This window comes from Schistocerca gregaria, chromosome 6 (assembly GCF_023897955.1).
Source record: "Schistocerca gregaria isolate iqSchGreg1 chromosome 6, iqSchGreg1.2, whole genome shotgun sequence".
Classification (NCBI taxonomy): Eukaryota; Metazoa; Arthropoda; class Insecta; order Orthoptera; family Acrididae; genus Schistocerca; species Schistocerca gregaria.
The window spans coordinates 125,510,047-125,531,065 of NC_064925.1; the positions used below are offsets into that span (position 1 = coordinate 125,510,047).

General features: G+C 43.3%; 1 protein-coding gene across 1 annotated transcript in view; it reads right to left on the bottom strand.

Annotated features, from left to right (window-relative positions):
• LOC126278753 (odorant receptor coreceptor-like) overlaps window positions 1-17,848 on the bottom strand; it is a 41,271-nt gene extending 23,423 nt beyond the window's left edge. The window contains exons 1-2 of the mRNA XM_049979030.1: window positions 17,588-17,848; window positions 6,018-6,158 (exon numbers count right to left, since the gene is read on the bottom strand). Of these exons, the coding sequence (XP_049834987.1) occupies window positions 6,018-6,158; window positions 17,588-17,848 (402 nt within the window). The remainder of the gene's footprint in view (window positions 1-6,017; window positions 6,159-17,587) is intronic.
• Between the last annotated feature and the right edge of the window lie 3,171 nt (window positions 17,849-21,019).

The window sequence follows — 21,019 nt, forward strand, 5'->3', positions numbered from 1 at the left end:
CGGAGGTGTGTCCGACATTGTATGTGAATAGGTAAGAGTGAGTGGAAGTGATTGTGTGGGGATTGTGTGTGTGTGTGTGTGTGTGTGTGTGTGTGTGTGTGTGTGTGTGTGTGTGTGTGAGAGAGAGAGAGAGAGAGAGAGAGAGAGAGAGAGAGAGAGAGACAGAGAGACAGAGTTTGGATCATTTGACAGTTCTTTGGGGCGGAGAACAGTGTGCTTCACAAAGAGTTGTGTATTAGATTCTTGTATCTTTTCCTCCAACTACCACTCTCTGTATTTGGTAGTTTTCTTCGTTCACTCAATGTATAGATAAACAATATACCGACCCTTGCATAACTGGAGTTTTCAATATCTGGATTCCTTGAATTCGTCTTTGGAGTGTTTCCTTCGAAGACTTCAGAACAACAGTTTCTGTCAAGTCTTCGAAGGAAACACCCCAAAAACAATTCACGGAATCCACTCCAATTATGCAAGTATCGATATATTTGTTTGTCTATACACAGAGTGCAAAGGGGCCTGAAGATGGCATTAATGAGATACTGAAACTGGTCGTCTAAGTACCGATAATATACGGTAGTTTGAGGACTTTTCTGTGGTAAATATTGGACCAGCCGCTATCTGAGATCCACAAAGGATCAACAGAAATCTTCCAGGTGGTCGGCTTCTGCCAGTTTATTCATTCTCAGTGATTCTGAGGTAATGTAGTCTACTCAAGTGACCTTGTTTCCAGTTAGGGCTTTCAGTGATCTGCCTAATCCTTCTCTCAGTATCTCATGCATCACTGTACGTTCTTGTGTTCCACGTCTAGCTATTCCGGCTGTGCAAATCTGCACGTTTTATCAGTCCCGTTTCTTAAAACTATGTATTCCCTTTTTCCATGATCATTTGCTGCTTTCTAAAATGTTACCCCTTTGTCAATTACATTCGATATCGCGTGCGTTATGCAGGGATTTCCACTGGACCTTTTTTTTCCTGTTTGGTACTCTGCTTTCAGGTTCGTCAGGTCCACCTCCTTAATTTCCTACTTTCCTCATGCGTCTTAAACTTCCTCTGCAACTACTAACAAATGAATTGTGGCCAGAGTCCACAACTGCCTCCAGAAATGTATCTGCTTTGGAAATCTCATATCTCAGCACTGAGTAACCTTTCAGAAATATTCCTACCTCCAGGTCTCATCCACATACACAATCTTTTTTCATGATTATGAAACCAAGTATTAGCTGTGACCAAATCACGCTCTGTGCAAAGTTGTACCACCCTGCATATTCTTTCATTCCTTTGCCCCAGTCTGTGGTCTTCTGCTACTGTTCCTTGCTTCCTTTTCCCCTGTCGAATTCCATTCCCCCATAACCCTTGAAATTTCGATCAAAAATTTTCAGATACCTGAGTTCTTCGGTCCCTAGACTTACACACTACTTAAACTAACTTATCCTAAGAACAACACACACACATATGCCAGAGGGAGGACTCGAACCTCCGCCGGGAGGGTCCGCGCAATCCGTGACACGGCGCCATAAACCGCGCGACAATTTTCGTTTCGCTTGATAATTTATGTTATCTCAATAGACGTTCTTTGAATCTTTTCTCCATGAGCACACCAAGGTGGCATGTCAAGGGGTATTGCTGTCGTGGTGTGTGCTAGCTTCGTGTCTGTCTAGGATCCTACAATGCGTTCGCTATGCTGTTCATGGAAACTTACCCGCTTTCATATTTCCTAACCCATTATTAGGAGTAGTCCTGCATTATACCTGTTTTATTGGGTATTTATGGCGTTGTACTCACATGGCTGGCTCTGAGCACTATGGGACTTAACTTGTAAGGTTCTAAGGTCATCAGCCCCCTAGAACTTAGAACTACTTAAACCTAACTAACCTAAGGACATCACACACATCCATGCCCGAGGCAGGATTCGAACCTGCGCCCGTAGCGGTCGCACGCTTCCAGACTGTAGCGCCTTTAACCGCTTGGCCACCCCGGCCGGCTGTACTCACATGACCAGAAGTTCTCCCCACTATGGGACTTCACAAAGTCCTACTATATAGAACATCAACCTATGCTTTTTCCTTTTAAATTCTATAGCTTACCAACTCGATTAAAGAATGTAGTATTCCACGATCCAACCAGTCATATGCACGTTTCGGTTTTCCTGATGGTGGCTTCAAGTCTCTCCTGGAGATCCTAACTGCGGAGTGTCTTACCACCGGAATATTTTACGAAAAAGAATGCCTTTATCTTTTATATACAAAGCAGAACTGCATGCCCTCGGGAAAAATAATGCCTGTGGTTTCCCTCTGATTTCGCAGTGACAGCATAGCAATGGAAGTTTTGCTAAAATTACCGAAAACCGCTTTTTTCTACGCTTATGCATAGAAAATTGGATGCGACATCCACCTTTGTAAAGATCCCTTGCCTGGCGACCCATTTTCGTAATCAACGATATGAACAGTTTTCAAGATAAAACAAGTTTGAAGCGCTTTCCTGGAATGGGAAATTTTACCCATTCAACGCAAAATTAATATAATTATGGACCTAATTACAATTAAGAACATTTTCTTTAGTGCTTAGAGGCACTGTTAGAGGTGATATTTTAATAAATGTGTGTGAATTCCTAAGGGACCAAACTGCTGAGGTCATCGGTCCCTAGACTTACACACTACTTAAACTAACTTATCCTAAGAACAACACACACACACACACACACACATGCCCCAGGGAGGACTCGAACGTCCTGCGGGAGGGGCCGCGCAAAGATTTTAATACATAAAACGAAATCAGTAAATACATATATCGTAGCCAAGTAAATTTAACGATAGTTTTTATTCGTAGAAATAAAACTGCGACACCTTATTCTGTCACTGACGTAAACGTCCGAAAATACTTCAGTAGTTGAAATAGAAAAGAAAAAATAGAATGAAACCGCGCCGTCTATTGGTTCTTTGGTGTACTGCGAAACTAACAGCTTCGTATGTTGCTTCTTTGGCATACTACGCCATGATGACCGTGCCACTGAGTTATGCATCTGAACTACGAACCTGAGCATGCTCCTAAAACTTTAAGTTCAAACCAATCCTTTTCCGTAATCTACGCTCCAGTTACCTGTGAAAAGCTCATGAGGATTCATCTAGTAGTTAGGGAGTGTCCGTGTGTTACCACCTTATTGATTTTTCTGTTTAATCATAGCGAAATCAGTGATGTTCCGGCCTCGAAAGCCTGACCTGTTACAACCTGATGATTTTGGATTTCTCTAGAGGAAATTTGAACTGGATATCCTTCAAATGTAAAGCTTCCTTTGTGTGAAGATGATCGTTACGACCGAAGTCGGTAGAAAATAAACAATAAATTTGTTCAGCTGACGGCAAACAAGTCATTATATTAACGCTTGGTGTCCATTCGTTTGAGCATGACCCAAAGAACAGACACCACTCCACGTGGAATCTATATGTGACGTAAATTTAAAGTGTAGGGGGGGGGGGGGGGGGGAGGAAAGGAACTAACGACAACAGCAACTCTCCTTCTTCAGGCCGCAAGTGGCCCATCGGGACCGTCCGACCGCCGTGTCATCCTCACCTGACGATGCGGATAGGAGGGGTGTGTGGTCAGCACACCACTCTCCCATTCCTTATGATGGTTTTCTGTGACGGGAGCCGCTACTTTTCGGTCGAGTAGCCCCTCAATTGCCGTCACGAGGGTGAGTGCAGCCCGACAAATGGCTACAGCGCATGGTGGTCCATATTGGCACCCATCCAAGTGCCAGCCACGCCCGACAGCGCTTAACTTTGATGATCTGACGGGAACCTGTGTATCCATTGCGGCAAGGCCGTTGCCAACGATATCAGCAACGACGAGTGAAAATGTGTGCCTGACCCGAACTAGAACCTGGGATCTCCTGTTTACTAGGCAGTTGAGTCAAACACTACACCACCTAGAAACAGGGTTTATTGCAAATGCGAGGACTATCTCTGCACGCCTCCTGGTCGACCCACATTCCTACCCAGCGCCACCTATCCACAGACCCTATGGCGTCCACGCTCACTAATTTTAGATTCCCACTCGAGATCGAACGTAAATGTGCATCCGCACTAAAGGTTGTAGATTCATTTTCCATTGAGGCGAATCAATTATAAGAATGCATCTTTCGAACACTTCTTCCCTTTCGTTTCCCCTCTCCCCCTCCCTCCCCAATCTGTATACATGGAACATATCACAGCTGCGTATTTCGCTTGGTATCCATTCTATTTGACAGGTCCAAGAGAAAAGACATATAATTGATTCACCTTGATGAGCAGTAAGATCCTCCAAACCAACCTTGACCAGTTCACCACTTGATGTAACCAGTGGTTCCTTCGTCTAAACCCCTCCAAAACTCAGGCAATCACCATAGGCCGCACCAACCATTCCTTCTGTCTCCATGACTTCTACCTCACCATTTATGGTTGTCCCATCCAGCTCTCCCCCTCCCCCCCCCCCCCCGCCCCTGAGATACCTTGGCCTCACTCTCGACCATCATTTGGACCCCTCACCTTCTGACCATCCAGCAGAAAGCCCATTCCTGGCTCCATCTCCTGAAACTCCTATGTGGCCAGACATGGGGACTGCATCCTTCCATCATCCTCCACACCTACTACTCCCTCATCCATCCTATCCTCTGTTATGCCATTATTGCCTGAATCTCCACACCAACGTGCTTTTACAAGGCCCTCCAAATACTGAATGTCATGCAGTCTGCCTTGTCTTCCATATCCGCCTTCCTTCCCCTACATGGCCCCTATATGACCTCAACCCCTTCTCCCACTCCTCCTTTTCCTCCAACATCTCCGCATCCATTACACTGTTTGCAGGCTTTATACCCCCCCCCCCCCCTGCGATTTCCTCCCTCCTGTCCACCCCCTGCCTGTTGCCACACCTCTATATCCCTCCCTGTCTCCACCTCCACACCCTCCATCTCCTTCATCATGGCAATTTCCAGCACCTCCCCCTCCCAGATGTTGATTTTCGCCATGAAATATACCCTTCCTCCCAACTGTATCCTGACCTTGCTCCCTTCCCTCCCCAGGGCCCACTTTACCTGTCCCCTCCTTCTCTCTCCCCATGAGCCCTGGACCCCCTCCTCAACTGTGTCCCTTCCCCAGCCCTCTTCAACATGACCCCATCTACCTGCCTCCCCCCTCTCCCCCCCCTCTCCTTTCTCCATGCCTCTGGCAGATCCTGTGTTTTGCTCATTGTCATCAGTGTGCTACTTCTGCGTTGTGTTTGGCACTGTTCTACCATGCGTCGAGATTTGTGTTTTTAATTGTGTGCTGGACTAATATGTAGTGTTACTGTCAGTTAAAAGTTGTGTGCTACACCGTCCGTCGATACTTTTGTGCTCCGGTTATATTTCACCTTGTGTTCTTTTAACTGTCCCAGTGTGTGACTTTTGTGTGCACTACTTTTTACGGTTTTTATCTCCTTCTTGCAGTGGCCCTTGTTCGTCTAATGTCTTCCTTAATATTCCCCCCTTTTTTATATTTCTGTACACCATGTTTTCTCCTTTATATTATTTTTAAATGTCTTCTTTTATATGTTTTCTGTCTTTCGGCTGAAGAGCAGCGCATATGCTGCTGCCATCCCGCCCCATTGGTGAACTGAAGTAGAGTAAAGAAAAAAAGAGCAATAAACCCACCACCACCTTCAGTGCGGAAGCACATTTAAGGTCGACGTCTGGTGGGAATCCGAAATTAGCGAGCACGGAGGACGTGGACAGGGACTGCGGATAGGTGACGCAAAGGAAGCAAAGTGGTTAACGCAGTTGCCTGTTGAGCATGAGGTCCTTGATTCGAGTCCTGGTCTGGCATACAGGTTCACTCGTCGTCGCTTTCCTTTCCTTTCTCCTCCCTCCCTTCCAGTCTACAGAATGAAACACACAATTCTTGAAATTGCCGACGTCTCTTTAGAGTCGCCTCATTAAACTGCTAGTTTAAATCAGGCTGTAGCGAGTGAGAGTGGCAGGCAAGACGAGGTGAAGGGAGAGTGCTGACCAGCCAGATGAAGCCGAAGACGGCGGCCTGGCGGGCGTAGCGTCGGCGGGTGCCCTCCTCTTCCTGGAAGCTCCTCCGGATGTCCACCAGGCTGGCCACGAGACGCCGCAGGCGCCACCGCTGCCGCACCAGCGACAACGCCTGTCGGCACACATCGCTCATGAGTGGCATGCACAGTCGCAGTCACACATGCACACACTTACTACTATCTGTGTACCTTCCATTAAATGGCACCACTTCCAAATACGAGGGGCGTTCAATAAGTAATGCAACACTTCTTTCTTCTCAATGCTTCAAATGGCTCTGAGCACTATGGGACTTGACATCTGAGGTCATCAGTACGCTAGAACTTGGGACTACTTAAACCTAACCAACCTAAGGACATGACACTCATCCATGCTCGAGGCAGGATTAGAACCTGCGACCATAGCCTGAGTGTGGTTCTGGACTGAAGCGCCAAGAACCGCTCGGCCATACCGGCGGGCTTCCTTCTGAAAACGCGTTGGTTTTATTCAGGATTTCAATACACCACATTTTACTCACTCCTCTGCCTTACAAAAATCTATTTCTCAAAATAATCTGCGTTCAATGCGACGGCCTTATGCCACCTTACTGGTAAGGCTTCTATGTTCGAATGGTAACACTCTGCTGGTCGACGACGAAGACAACGCTTTGATGCATCAGTAACCTACCCATTGCTTAACCGCAACAGGAATGGGCGCGGGGTGGACGAGAAACAGCGGCGGGACCAAACAGAGAGCGGCTTGCGAATAAACAAACGAACGGAAAGGACGGTCACGAAACAACGACGGTCTATCGAGAGAGAGCTTACACCGACAACAAGCAAGAAGCAACAGGGTGACAGAGACAACCAAACGAATCCAAGACCTTCAACAGTTATGAAAACAAAGAAAGGTAAACACGATGTCTGTTGTAGAGGCAATATGTCAAGACTCACGCAATGATTAGACTGGCCAGCTAAGCTTTTATTTTTTTTTTCTTTACCGAATTTCTTAGTATGCCGATCTTCAGCCTTTTTTTTAAAAAAAAGATGAAGAGAATAAATAATAAAAACAGGTGATAAAATCGGAGACTTAAATAGTAACATGTCGAAAAAATCGTGGAAATCAAAACATAGACCAAAGGGGTGATGATGCGAATAAAATACATATGAAGCAGACATGTAAAATAATAGACAGACAATTAAAAAAAACACGGCGACAGTCTGGTTTCTCTTCGCAAAAGGCATAAAATTCACATGTAGCGAAAGCATGGTCTCTGTTCTCAACACTAGAAAGACGAACAACACTGAACATTCACTGGAACACTAAACTCAAAAGGTTGGCAAATGTGACATACCACAGCCAAGAGCAGGTGGGGGGAGGGGGGAACTGGACAAATGATGTGGAAATAAAAAAAGGGGGTAAGGAGAGGAAAAGCGAAGGGGGCAGGGAGGAAAGTAGCCAATGGGGGATGAGGACCCATAAGAAGGGTGGGGAAGGCAGAGGAGGGGACTACAAAAAGGACCCGGAGGGGGGGTTGAAGGGAGGTAGGGAGAAGTTTGGCGGAGAGAAGTCGGCTAAGCGGGAGGCTGGCGCTTTAATACTTGATCGGGACGCCACTATTGGCCGCAGGGACCACGTGTTCCACTGTGGCGCCCTCACACTAAATGTGGGCCAGGAGGCGCATGCCGCCACAGCTTACGGCGCGATGGTGCAGACACTTCTAGGGGTCTTCGACGTCCATGATGTCTGGCACGGATTCAAATTCCGTGGCGCGCGGTACCAGACCCATCATCGACGCACTGCTTCACGTGGAGCGCGTAATTCATTGTGTCAAACAGATGTAAGTTGAGGTGTGTATCGGAGCTGTAGGGTGAATGAGAAAGAACAGTGCTCTTTGACCTCCTCTTCTGTGTACAGACTTGTATGAAACCTTGCGTCCGGTTGAGGAACCAGGAGTTCGTGATCCATCCATCACCTTGAATGAGACTTGCGTTACAACATTGCTGGAGTCGCAGCCGTATGCGGATGGTGGACACGCGGGACATCAGACAGCTCACCGTGCTTTTACAAGTACCTACGAATACCTGAGATGCCCAGGTTTTCCGCCGAAAGAAACTCAGTGAGGGCTCCCTGCTAGGAACGCGCCTGCGTACAGATGTAATTTTGAAGTATATGTTTAGCGCCCCACTTATCGGAACTTCAAGCACATTTCACTATATACCACAACAAATTCCACAGTTTTTCAACAATGTCTGACCGAGAATAAAAGGGTTTGCATTATTTATTGAAAAAGCCTCGTAAAACACTTTCTTGTAGCAGAAGAAGACCACTGTGAAAAGCAAAAGTAGTTTACTACCTGATTTCATACAAAAATCCTAAAGTTTAATCGCCTTACATAAATTCACTTTCGTAACAAACACACCTTCGCAGTCGTACAGTGTTTGTACTGTACCGCTGCAGTTAATATTAAATACCAAGTTACTAAGTTCGATTCTCCGGAAATGTTCACTGGCGCCGATATGTGGCGTTCCTCCTTTCAATTGACAAATGTATCAAGACTAACAATCGATTAAAATACTGAAGAAAACTACACATGATAGTCTCTTCTGCAGGCTAAAGAAGAAGAATATATGTAATAAGCCATATGTGTATTTCGTTTAATTGAAGTTACTCAATGCACTCCACAATTACATCCTCCTTCACTGTCCCACCCACCCCCATCTATTCTCTCCCCTACGTGTAAGCCCCCCCTGCCCCAAATTCCTAGAATTTGTCCCAATCCAAACTAACATTTTGTTTTCCATGAGGAATGTCTTACATTAATCGTATATAGCTGATGTTCATGAGACGTATTGAGTTTCAACTTTATCTATGACAATGATGTAGGCTGACGCAATGAATAAAATTTTGTACCAGCACCAGGATTCGAACTCAGGTGTCCTGCTTAGTAGGTAGAAGCAATAATTGCCATGTCACACTGACAGTGCAGTTACTGTACTTGCACAGATTGCCATAGTACATCTCCCAATCCAATAAAAATTCCAATTCACGTTTCAGCAAATTGCTGTTCCCTTTCATAACTCGCATAGGTGTTGCAAGGTCTCTCCATCACAGGAATAGCACCATAGCAATGAGTGAAATGCGGTTAATCCTGCCAATACCTTAGGCATAAGTGTTATAGTAATTATTATATGATTAATACATCACCTAAACCTAAGGTACAGGCAGGATTAACCCCATTTTGATCAATGATAAGGTGCTGTTCGAATATTGGAGGGCCTTATCAATACTGATGTGAGTTTAGAAGAGGAATAGCAGTTGACTGAGGTGTGAACTGGAATTTGTACCGGGGAGGGAGATGTACTAGGGTGCAGATGTGGTAGCCAAAGCGAGGCGCAGCAGTTAAGGCATCTGCGTAGTAAGCAAGAGACCCGGGCTCGAACCCCAGGGCTGTTAAAGTTTAGATTCATTGCATTAGCCTACATCATTATAGTAGGACAGTCATATGTTTAACAAATTTGCTTTACATTCCCCCGGCCGTTCTATGGTTATCTACATTTGTCACCACTTTTCCATTGTCACACCTACTACACACTTGTACTAGAGATGTCTTTTTAATTTTTCCTACAAGTATATTGAAAGACATAGCTACGCTTACAAGAATTTAATTTATCTTCCCACAAAACGCAACACTATCACTCTTCACTACCCCATGAGTTATGTATTATTCTCACTACTACATGGGAGGTGAATTACTGCTCTCAAGATATTAAACAATATTCGGCACTTTACAGTAAGCGAAAGTTTGTATTCTTAATATTTTTCGCGTCTGTTCATAATTCTAACGTGAGCAGTAAGTGACTCTCCCCTGATCTCGTTCATGACACTCGAATTTTTGTTACGTTTGCTGTCAATTATAAAAATTATCTTGTTACGCCTAAAAGGTGTACAATTTCTCCTATAAGTATACGCTACAAAAGTTGAAAACAAGATTTACAGTAGAGAATAATGAAATTTATGAACTGGATAAGTTTCTTCAAATGTTAAGAGTAATATCATTACAGAACTTGCAAAGAAAACAACAAAGGACAACGAGTCAAATTTCATATCCACAAAAGTAGTCACACTAGTATTTTATCGAAGTGGAAGGGATAACTGAAAGAAGATTAGGAGAAGACTCGAGCTTCAACTGTCCGTTTTTAAACTAAATTTCAAAGATAATAATCGTTTCATTTCTGGCTTCCTCATTTTATGAATTTCATGCCCGTGCAGGCCAGTTCTTCAAACACAGTTTTCTTATAACCTTTCACTGGTCTCGCTTTTCATTTATGAGTGCTGAAAGCTGTTTCATTTTATAGAACTCCTTTTCGACTCTTTCAGCCCTTGCTACTATCTCTCTCTTATGTGTAGCCTCTTTCTCTGTTCCACTTTCAAGACAGCAAAAGTCGGCTACCTCTTGTAGAATCTCTCATAAAAGTTTAGGGTTCAGCCCTCTAGCATCTTCATGTTATAACTATCATAAAACACAGCTTTCATTTCATTACCAACTCGAGTCAGTTCTTATTCACTCTTTGCGACCTCTGCTATAGCTTTACAATATTACATAAATCGGGTTTTCTGTCCATCTCTGTCTCAGTTGCTATGACTGTTAAATGAATGATATTTCAGGTATGCCTAAGTGCATTTATAATTTACACCATTGTTCTGTATTAAAGAGAATATTTGTGTAGTTCAAGACACTGAGGGTACTTTCGTAAACATAAATTAAATTTATTTAGTTGCACATCGGCAGCTACGTGGTCACTAATGTAATGTTACTATTCAGATAATACCATTGACTGTCAATAACTGGAAACATCTAAAATCATAAAATACATAGCTATCATAGTGGTTTAATATCACGAAACCCCATAAAAATACTCGTTCATTGGAAGACCTTAGAGAAAATGTCATTGAGCCGAGACGGACACAGTCCTCCTTAGTTCAAACGTTAAATTTTACTTATTAATGAAATGAAATGTCGTGTGACGAGGGCCTCCCGTCAGGTAGACCGTTCGTCTGGTGCAAGTCTTTCTATTTGACGCCACTTGTGGGGCCATTATTAAACACAACTAACAGAGAAGATATTCAAAGAAGATGTGTACGTTACTTCATGTGGTGATTTAGCCAACGCTAAACAGTTGTGAAATAAGTCGCAAATCTGATCACTGGAGATTGCTGTGAATTCGTATCACATGGTAATGAGCCGGAAAGACGCTATGTTACAGAAAACAGTGCCGGAGCACTTGACTTTCATGACTGATGTCCTCCTACACTTACAGATAGGTCTCAGCTTTCAGTTGGGAAATATAATTTATGCGCTGTCCGCTCCAAGAACTGCTCAAAAGAGTTATCAACAGGAAGAGCGATATGTCGCGTTTAAACTTTGGTTTACCAAAGGATATACGGCTTCCCAGCGTGAAGCCTCGTGTTAAAAACTCACGCCAATCGCTTAAGAGTGGCCTCCTGTAGATATCCACTGAGCCGAAAGGCTACCACAACCAGTTAAAACTACTGTACTGTGTTCTGTCCTAGAACATAGCGACTTCCTTGATTAAACTTATTCCAAAGTATAGCTTCAGTGTCTCATTGAGTACTACGAAATTCTTTTGTCAGGCTTGAATAACACGGTAATCCGACTTTACGAATCAGTCCCGACTATTAAACAAAGATCTTGCGAAATTCATTTATGACTTATGAAAAAGAGTGGCCCCAAATACGTAGCTGAAAACCCTTATTTTTGAAAAGTGAAAAAAAAAAACCGGGTAGCCGACAGTGTCACATGTCCCCGTTATGTACGAATGTGAATAGCATCCCGTGGACTTTACAATTGTTCTGTGTATTGATTCATACATAATAAATGCTTTTCAATGAATTTTCATAAAATAATATTGAAGTTATAAAGGTGGTGTTAAATACTGGGTAACACTTTATAGCAGATTTATATTATTCTATTTATTTCAGGGATTTAAAACCCATGACGACAAAATCCTTTTAGGAAATCTTTATTTGGATTGATTACTAGCTTCAGCTAACAATCTGGCCGTCTTCTGATGACAAAACATTCTTGATTAGTGCTGATGCCATTACAGATTACACATTGTTGAAATGTTTCTTAAAATGGCAACATCCACACACAATTAATAACAACTTTTCATCGCTCGTGGTCAGTGTAACTGAACGATGGTCATAAAAAAAAGATGTTACGCCATAAAACTTAGTAACTGACGCAAACAGTATTTACATCAGTGACCTATGTCACGAAATCTGTTACTCTGCGCTCAAACGATGAAATGCTCTTTTTAATTATGTATGAATGTTGTCATTTTAAGAAAGGTTTTTAACGATGTATGAAGTCGTAATGCCACCAACATCTAATAAAAAATGTGTTATGTTCTGAAAATGGCCAAAGTCTTAGCCGAAACAAGTAATCAATCTGAATCAAGAAGTTTTCATGTGCGATATTGACTTCGTGGGTTTTCAGCAAATAAATTTACAAAAGATCTCGGATATCCTGGTTGACAATGTCAACAAACTTCAGTTTTCTAGTGGCTGACGTAGTGTGTCGGACAATAGGGAATAAGTGGATCATTATCAATTTATGAATTTGAAGAATGTTTGGAATAGTACAAGTAAGCTTCAGTCTCGAAACCCGATGACAATTATAGCAGACACAGTGTAGGCTTCTCGTGTCACAGTACTGTTTTAGTTCTGAGTGCCTGTTTGGTTGTCGTCATCTGTCAAACATCACTATCTTTCTTACTTAGCATATTGTTTAAGCAACAAGTCTTTGGTAATGTTTTAGAACAACTATGCAATATGATACTTTAGACATGGAAGTAACATTGTGACATTAGACATGGAAGCAACATTGTGACATTTAATTTGAGGGTGACAGTCGCATTTTAGGGAACAAGTGTACCTTAATCTGCACGTTACACCAGTAGTATCAATAAAAAGCGTCACCTGTTTTTTTAACTCTTACAGGCCAACGATGCAGACAGTGTAATGGAAACATTATTGTGACACTTAATATGAGGCTCCATTGTGTCCTGCACCAGGTGGTTTAAAAAGAACAGACATTAGTCTAGTTCGGATGACAAACGGGAGAAAAAGAAAAGTAGATGTCCTAGTCTGGCAGGTATATACTGATGAGCTGCTTCGTTTTTAATAGCTGACAAACTTTCGGACTACATACGTGATGTGCGCTGCAGCGCTAAGTGTATTGACCTTTGGTCAGAAGCACCACAGATATGCTACTAACATTTTACTAAAAGTCACTAATCCTTTGTAAATAAGAATTCCTGACCAATGTTAAGCTGGATGATTCGGTGAGTCAAATAATTACAGTGAATAATAAGCAAGATAACTTAATGTCTGAGACGAAACAGCAATCAAACTGTTGCTAGTGTACACATACCGAGGTAAGTGAAGTTGATTTCATCGTCGGAACGGTAGTGTTTCCTAGGTCTAGAAAAAAGTAATTAATTCCCTCCTCATCCCTCAAAAAATCGTTTTCTATCAAGACAATGTGTGTTCCAAGACATATGGTTTTCCATTGGGAAATTTGAGCTGTCTCATGGACGAATAGCCATATTCCGATTTCCATCTATTCAAATATTTGAAATTTAAGTCCAGTGAGGAGACTTTGACGTTTTGCAGAATTTCTAGGTTCGCATTAGGGTATAGACTCGACTAACAGAGAAGAAATGAACAGCGTCGTGATATCTTTATTAGAAAAACAACATTCGGTACATTTAATACGAAATCGTAAGGAGACGGCTCCAGCTTAGTAGATACAATGTTATTAAAGAGGTTGAATTCTATGGCTTATTAGCTACTGAACGGTATTACGTACGACTGTTTAATGTACTAATATTTTTTTTACTCCAGACCAACTTGAGGCTACTGTGGTTCAAACATCAAAAGAAATTGGAATATATGTCAACAACGTTGTGATACGGGATTTGTGTTGAGCAGCCACTTGACAACAACAGACAGCATATCTCAATTGTTTTTTCTTTTGCACTTTTCACTGTCCTCTGCAAGGAGTAGGACGGGCTGTTTTAGACCTGGTTGGTTCAAATGGCTCTGAGCACTATGGGACTCAACTGCTGTGGCCATAAGTCCCCTAGAACTTAGAACTACTTAAACCTAACTAACCTAAGGACACTACATACATCCATGCCCGAGGTAGGATTCTAACCTGCGACCGTAGCAGTCGCGCGGTTCCGGACTGAGCGCCTAGAACCGCTAGACCACCGCGGCCGGCATTTTAGACCTGGGCTATTTGAAAATTGTTGCTCTTTCCAGTTGATTAGTTGCTAGAAAGGCTTCAGAATTGAGAATAAATGCGCCAGTCCAATATTACTTTTGGTCTCACTGGACACTAGTACGTTTGTGTGAGTCCGTGATAACGGCTGTTACATTCGTGACCGATACAAGTGTTGTTATCATCGAGAGCTCGTATTTTCAAAGAGACGTAAGTCAACAGTGTATTCAAGACGGCTGCCGCGAAATATTTAGTGGTTACAAAACATCAATATTGAAGGATACGACTGATACTAGTGACTGGAATTCATCACTTAACACACACATTGATGTATGAAGTGCTACTGAGTCTGAAGTACTTAAGAGATTAAGACACTCGAACAGTTGTTACTCAGACACGATCCTGACATCTTATAGTCACCGTATCTAGTAACTTCGTACTAGCGTTATTCAAAGTATTAGCAATGCTAAGCGAGAAAATCTGGAACACGGCGCTCCCCAGTGTCGCATCTCATTGTGGTGTTAATCCAAATGGCTTTGAGCACTATGGAACTTACCATCTGAGGTCACCAGCCCCCTAGAAATTAGAACTACTTAAACCATCCAACCTAAGGACATCACACTCATCCATGCCCGAGGACGGATTCGAACCAGCGATCGTAGCGGTCGCGCGGTTCCAGACTGAAGCGCCTAGAACCGCTGGGCCACAACGGCCGGAGTGGTGTTAATCAATAATTTAGAAGATCACATGTCGTGGGGGAGGAATGTTACCGCCCATGTTTGAAACATTACGTACTCGCGTACAGGATGCGGTCTCCAACTAATGTAGTTTTCGCTAAGCTGTTTTCGTCGAATGTGCAACAGCTTCCTACACCCAAAGCAAAAGCCACATTCTTGTGTATTTTTCGTGAATACCCATGCTGGCGAAGGCAGCGGATTTCATACCATTCTATATGTACAGAGTGAGCTACGAGAAACGGACTGTTTTAGGATGTCTATATTATCAGCTATTATATCTCTGTCAAAAAGGTCTTTGTCTGTTATTGGAAAACTTATTCTATTAATTAAATTATTCAAAAATAAAATCAGATTTTAATGACCATATAGCCCTTATTTATCTTCAGATATTCCCCCTTCAATACTTTACAAATCGCTTTACACGTATCTGGAATTATTTTCGTTAATGTGCACTGTGGTATTCGAGTGATATACTGTAAGCTAGAGTAGTTCTCTTCTGTAGCAAGGAATCGTAGTGTTACGGTAAGATTGTCCTCTGCACGTATAGCATTTCTCAAATGAGTATTCTGCTTTGTAATACGAGCAGCCAGTTTACTGAGCAAACACTGAAATGCCCTCTCTTCCATTGGTAAGTAATTTATATAAGATTTGACGGTGTCCACTGCAGCTCTCGTAACAAATTTCGCTGAATGCTCGACGTACAACTCACGGCTTTACCCCAAGCATACTTCCTTTTCTCCCGCCGCTTCTCTCCTAATGCACACAAAATGCAATTGTGGTACAAGCAAAGTACAGCGCTTAGTATCAAGTTGTTGTTGCCCGCCATCTTGAACTTTGGCGAAAAACATGATGACAGCGTAATACCCCTTTTCAGTGCCATGTCCAGAATATTTGTCGAAGAAAGTTCACGAATACTTGATCGCATTTCTTCGTCGAAAAACTATGATAGCTTAATAACGGCCTTACTGACAACACGAGTAACGTAGAAGTAAATATCCTCGAAGTAGTGAAGCAACTCTAATCGCTTAATAAAAGCAAGTCTTCAGGTCAAGTTTGTATACCAATTAGGTTCCTTTCCGAGTATGCTGATGCATTAGCTCTACACTTAACAATCATATACAACCGTTCGCTCGACGAAAGATCCATGCCCAAAGACTGGAACGTTGCACAGGTCACACCAATATTCAAGTAAGGTAGTAAGAGTCATCCACTAAATTACAGGCCCATATCGTTGACGTCGATATGCGGCAGGATTTTATAACATATATTGTGTTCGAACATTATGAATTACCTCGAAGGAAACTGTCTATTGACACACAGCCAACAAAGGTTTAGAAAACATCGTTCCTGTGAAACACAACTAGCTCTTTATTCACATGAAGTGTTGAGTGTTATTGGCAAGGGATTTCAGATCGATTCCGTATTCATGGATTTCGGGAAGGCTTTTGACACTGTAGCACACAAGCGGCTCGTAGTTGAATGGCGTGCTTATGGAATATCGTATCAGTTATGTGACTAGATTTGCGATTTCCTGCCAGAGAGGTCACAGTTCATAGTAATTGACGGAAAGTCATTGAGTAAAACAGAAGTGATATCAGGCGTTCCCCAAGGTAGTGTTATAGGCCCTTAGCTGTTCCTTATTTATATAAACGATTTGGGAGAAAATCTGAGCATCCGTCTTCGGTTGTTTGCAGATGACGCTGTCGTTTATCGACTAATAAAGTCATCAGAAGATCAAAACAAACTGCAAAACCATTTAGAAAAAATCTGTGAATGGTGCGAAAAGTGGCAGTTGACGCTAAATAACGAAAAGTGTGAGGTCATCCACTTGAGTGCTAAAAGGAACTCGTTAAACTTCGATTACACGATAATCAGTGTAATCTAAAAGCCGTAAATTCAACTAAATACCTAGGTATTACAATTACGAACAACTTAAATTGGAAAGAACACACAGAAAATGTTGTGGGGAAAGCTAACCAAACGCTGCGTTTTATTGGCAGGACACTTAGACAATATAAGAGACCTACTAAGGAGACTACACTACACTACGCTTGTCCGTCCTCTTTTAGAATACTGCTGCGCGGTGTGGGATCCTTACCACATAGGACTGACGGAGTACATCGAAAAAGTTCAAAGAAAGGTAGCACGTTTTGTATAATAGCGAAATATGGGAGACAGTGTCACAGAAATGTTGCAGGATTTGGGCTGGAAATCACTAAAAGAAAGGCGTTTTTCGTTGCGACAGAATCTTCTCACAAAATTCCAATCACCAACTTTCTCCTCAGAATACGAAAATATTTTGTTGACACCGACCTACGTAGGGAGAATCAATCACCAAAATAAAATAAGGGAAATCAGATCTCGTAAAGAAAGAAGTCGGTGTCCATTACGCGCGCTATACGAGATGGGAATAATAGAGAATTGTGTAGGTGGTTCGATGAACCCTCTGCCAGGCACTTAAATGTGATTTGCAGAGTATCCATGTAGATGTAGAGGTAGATGTAGATGTACACGTACCTTGATCAGATTGATTATGGAGACGGAAAAGAGGAACGCGGTGATGGATGCCCTCTCTGTTTCCTCCGACCTGTCGGTGAACAGCTCTACGCCGGTGGTGGCGATCAGTAGGATGTTAGCGACGATGTTGACGGCAGCTCCGGCGAAGCGGCCGCACTCGGCCAGGCGAGCGGTGATCGAACTCCGGTCTCCGCTGGCCAGCCCCAGCAGCCCGCCCGCCGTGCCCAGCACCTGGCGTTCCTCCTCAGATCGCCGCACCATCTCTCCTCACCTGTCCTCCAGCAGCAGAACATATGTACAAATGTCAGTCAAATGAAAACCTTAAGTTTGTAATAACAAATAGAAATTTCGCACTGTTATCCTGTAAGTTGGTAAGCGTGCTACAAACAGCGTGCAGAATGGCCTGTAGGTGGCAGCATAGTGCAGATGCACACATACCGTCGCAGTGTCAGTATAAAGATGGCCGCCCCACTTGCGACATGCATCAGGGAAGAACAACGTTCTGTTATTCGGTTTTTGGGTATTGAAGGTGTGAAACCTATTGAAATTCATCGACGAATGAAGGTTCAGTACGGTGATGCATATTTGTCACAGCAGCAAGTCTACGAATGGAGTACGAAGTTCGCAAATGGTGTGACTTCAGTGGAAGATGCTCCTCGTCCAAGTCAGGCACAACGAGTTGTGACTCCACCGAATATTGCAGCAGTTGAAGCCATAGTGAAGGAAAACCGCCGAGTGACACTCAATGACATTGCAGCACACGTTTACAAATTAGTCATGGGTCAGCACACCACATTGTGCATGATGCGTTCCAGTTTCACAAAGTGTCGGCAAGATGGGTGCTACCGCAGCTGACTCCTGAAATGACAGAACGACGTGTTGATGCTTGTGAAGAACTTCTTCGGCGCTTTGAACGAGAAAGTGATGGCTTCCTTGCAAGAATCGCTACTGGGGAAGAAACCTGGGTTCACTTCCACCAACCGGAGACGAAGATAGCAAGCAAGGAATGGCGCCATTCCTCATTACCAAAGCCCAAGAAGTTTCGAACAGAACCATCAGCAGGGAAAGCTATGCCGACTCTCCTTTGGGACGAAATGGGCGTAATTTTGGAGCATTACATGCCCAGAGGGACCACTGTCACCACTGCATCATACACATATCTCCTACAAAATCATCTGTGGCCTGCAATCAAATCAGAGCGACGAGGATTGCTGTCTGCATGTGTACTTCTGCAATGCAAGGCCCCACACTGCCCGTATAACAGTTGCAACAATCACAGACCTTCATCCGCCACCCCATCCACCATACTCACCAGACCTTGCCCCAAGTGATTTCCATATGTTTGGACCAATCAAAGACGCAATGGGAGGAAAGGAGTTCCGTTCTCATGAAGAGGTACGCCACGCGGTGCATTAGTGTTTGCGCGGACTACCAAAAGAATTTTTTTCTAAAGGAATTTATGCACTTTGTAAGCGCTGGAGGACTTGCATTGAGCGTGGGGGAGATTATGTTGAAAAGTGATACAGCTTTGTACCACTTCTGCACAAGAAATAATATTTTAAAAAATATTTAAGGTTTTCATCTGACTTACCCTCGTACAACAGTTTGTGTGCTCGCGGTTTAATGCGAACGTCTCCTGTCACGGTACCGCGCGATGTATTCGAGCTACACAGTGCTAAGGAGTGTACGCGGTTACTTCAAAAATGGTTCAAATGTCTCTGAGTACTATGGGACTTAACATCTGAGGTCATCAGTCCCCTAGAACGTAGAACTACTTAAACCTAACTAACCTAAGGGCATCACATACATCCATGTCTGAGGCAGGATTCGAACCTGCTACCGTAGCGGTCGTCCTGTTCCAGACTGAAGCGCCTAGCACCGCTCGGCCACACTGGCTGGCCTACGCGGCTATTTTGTAGTCACGCAGCGTAGCCGTGTTGCACTAATGGAGGACCATTTTAACAAAATTCAACAAAGCTAAGTTTTTCAGAACGTACGTTATTTAGAATTCTGCTGCTGTAATATGAGACCCACATAATGGCTATCAGAAAATACGACAAAACGATATTTTCTGTTGCAAAAGTCGTCTGAATATAGCAATCCTCCTTTTATACTGTATGATTAACATTCTGAACATAAAATTTAAACACATCAAATGAGTTTGCAATTGCGAATAAAGACTACCGTCAGCTGTAAAATGTAATGACTACAATGAAAGTGTGTGTCGGACCGGTACTCAATCCAGAATTTTCCGCTTATCGCGAGAAGTCGCCTTACCATTTGGCTATCCGTGCACGACTCCCGGTCAGATACAAACCTATGTATGCCTCTACGACTTGTACTCATACATCCCTTACGTATATTCCCGTACACGTGAGACGTTTCACTTGAAAGTCGCTTACTCGGTATCGGCAGATAAACACGATATTCCAGTGTCTGTGTTATTCTGATTACGATGAGAAGTTATTTTTGACAGGCTTGTATTCTGATTACGATACAAAGCTACTTCGCATCGTAATCAGAATAACACAGGCATTGCAGTATCGTATGAAATTTAAAACTTACACTACTGGACACTAAAATTGCTACACCAAGAAGAAATGTGGATGATAAACCGGTATTCTTTGGAGAAATATATTATACGAGAACTGACATGTGATTACATTTTCACGCAATTTAGATGCATAAATTCTGAGAAATCAGTACCCAGAACAACCACCTTTGGCTGTAATAACGGCCTTGATATGCCTGGGCATTGAGTCAGATCTTGGATGGCGTGTACAGGTGCAGCTGCCCATGCAGCTTCAACACGATACCACAGTTCATCAAGAGTAGTGACTGGTGTGTTGTGACGAGCCAGTTGCTCGGCCACCATTGACCAGACGTTTTCAATTGGTGAGAGATCTGGAGTCGAAAATTTTCTGTATCCAGAAAAGACCGTACATGACCTGCAACACGCAGTCGTGCATTATCCTGCTCAAATGTAGGGTTCCGCAGGGATCGAATGAAGGATAGAGCCACGGATCGTAACACATCTGAAATCTAACGTCCACTGTTCAAAATGCCGTCAATGCGAACAAGAGGCGTCCGAGACGTGTAACCAATGGCACCCCATCCCATGACGCCGGGTGATATGCCAGTATCGCGATGACGAATACAAGCTTCCAATCAGCATTCACCGCGATGTCGCCAAACACGGATTGGACCATCATGAGGCTGTAAACAGTACCTGGATTCATCCGAACAAATGACATTTAGCCATTCGTGAACCCAGGTTCGTCGTTGAGTGCCGGAATCGCGAAATGCTACAATCCGACCTTTATCAAAGTCGGAAACGCTATGGTACGCATTTCTCCTCCTTACAAGAGGCATCACAACAACGTTGGACCAGGCAACGCCGGTCAACTGCTGTTTGTGTATGGGAAATCGGTT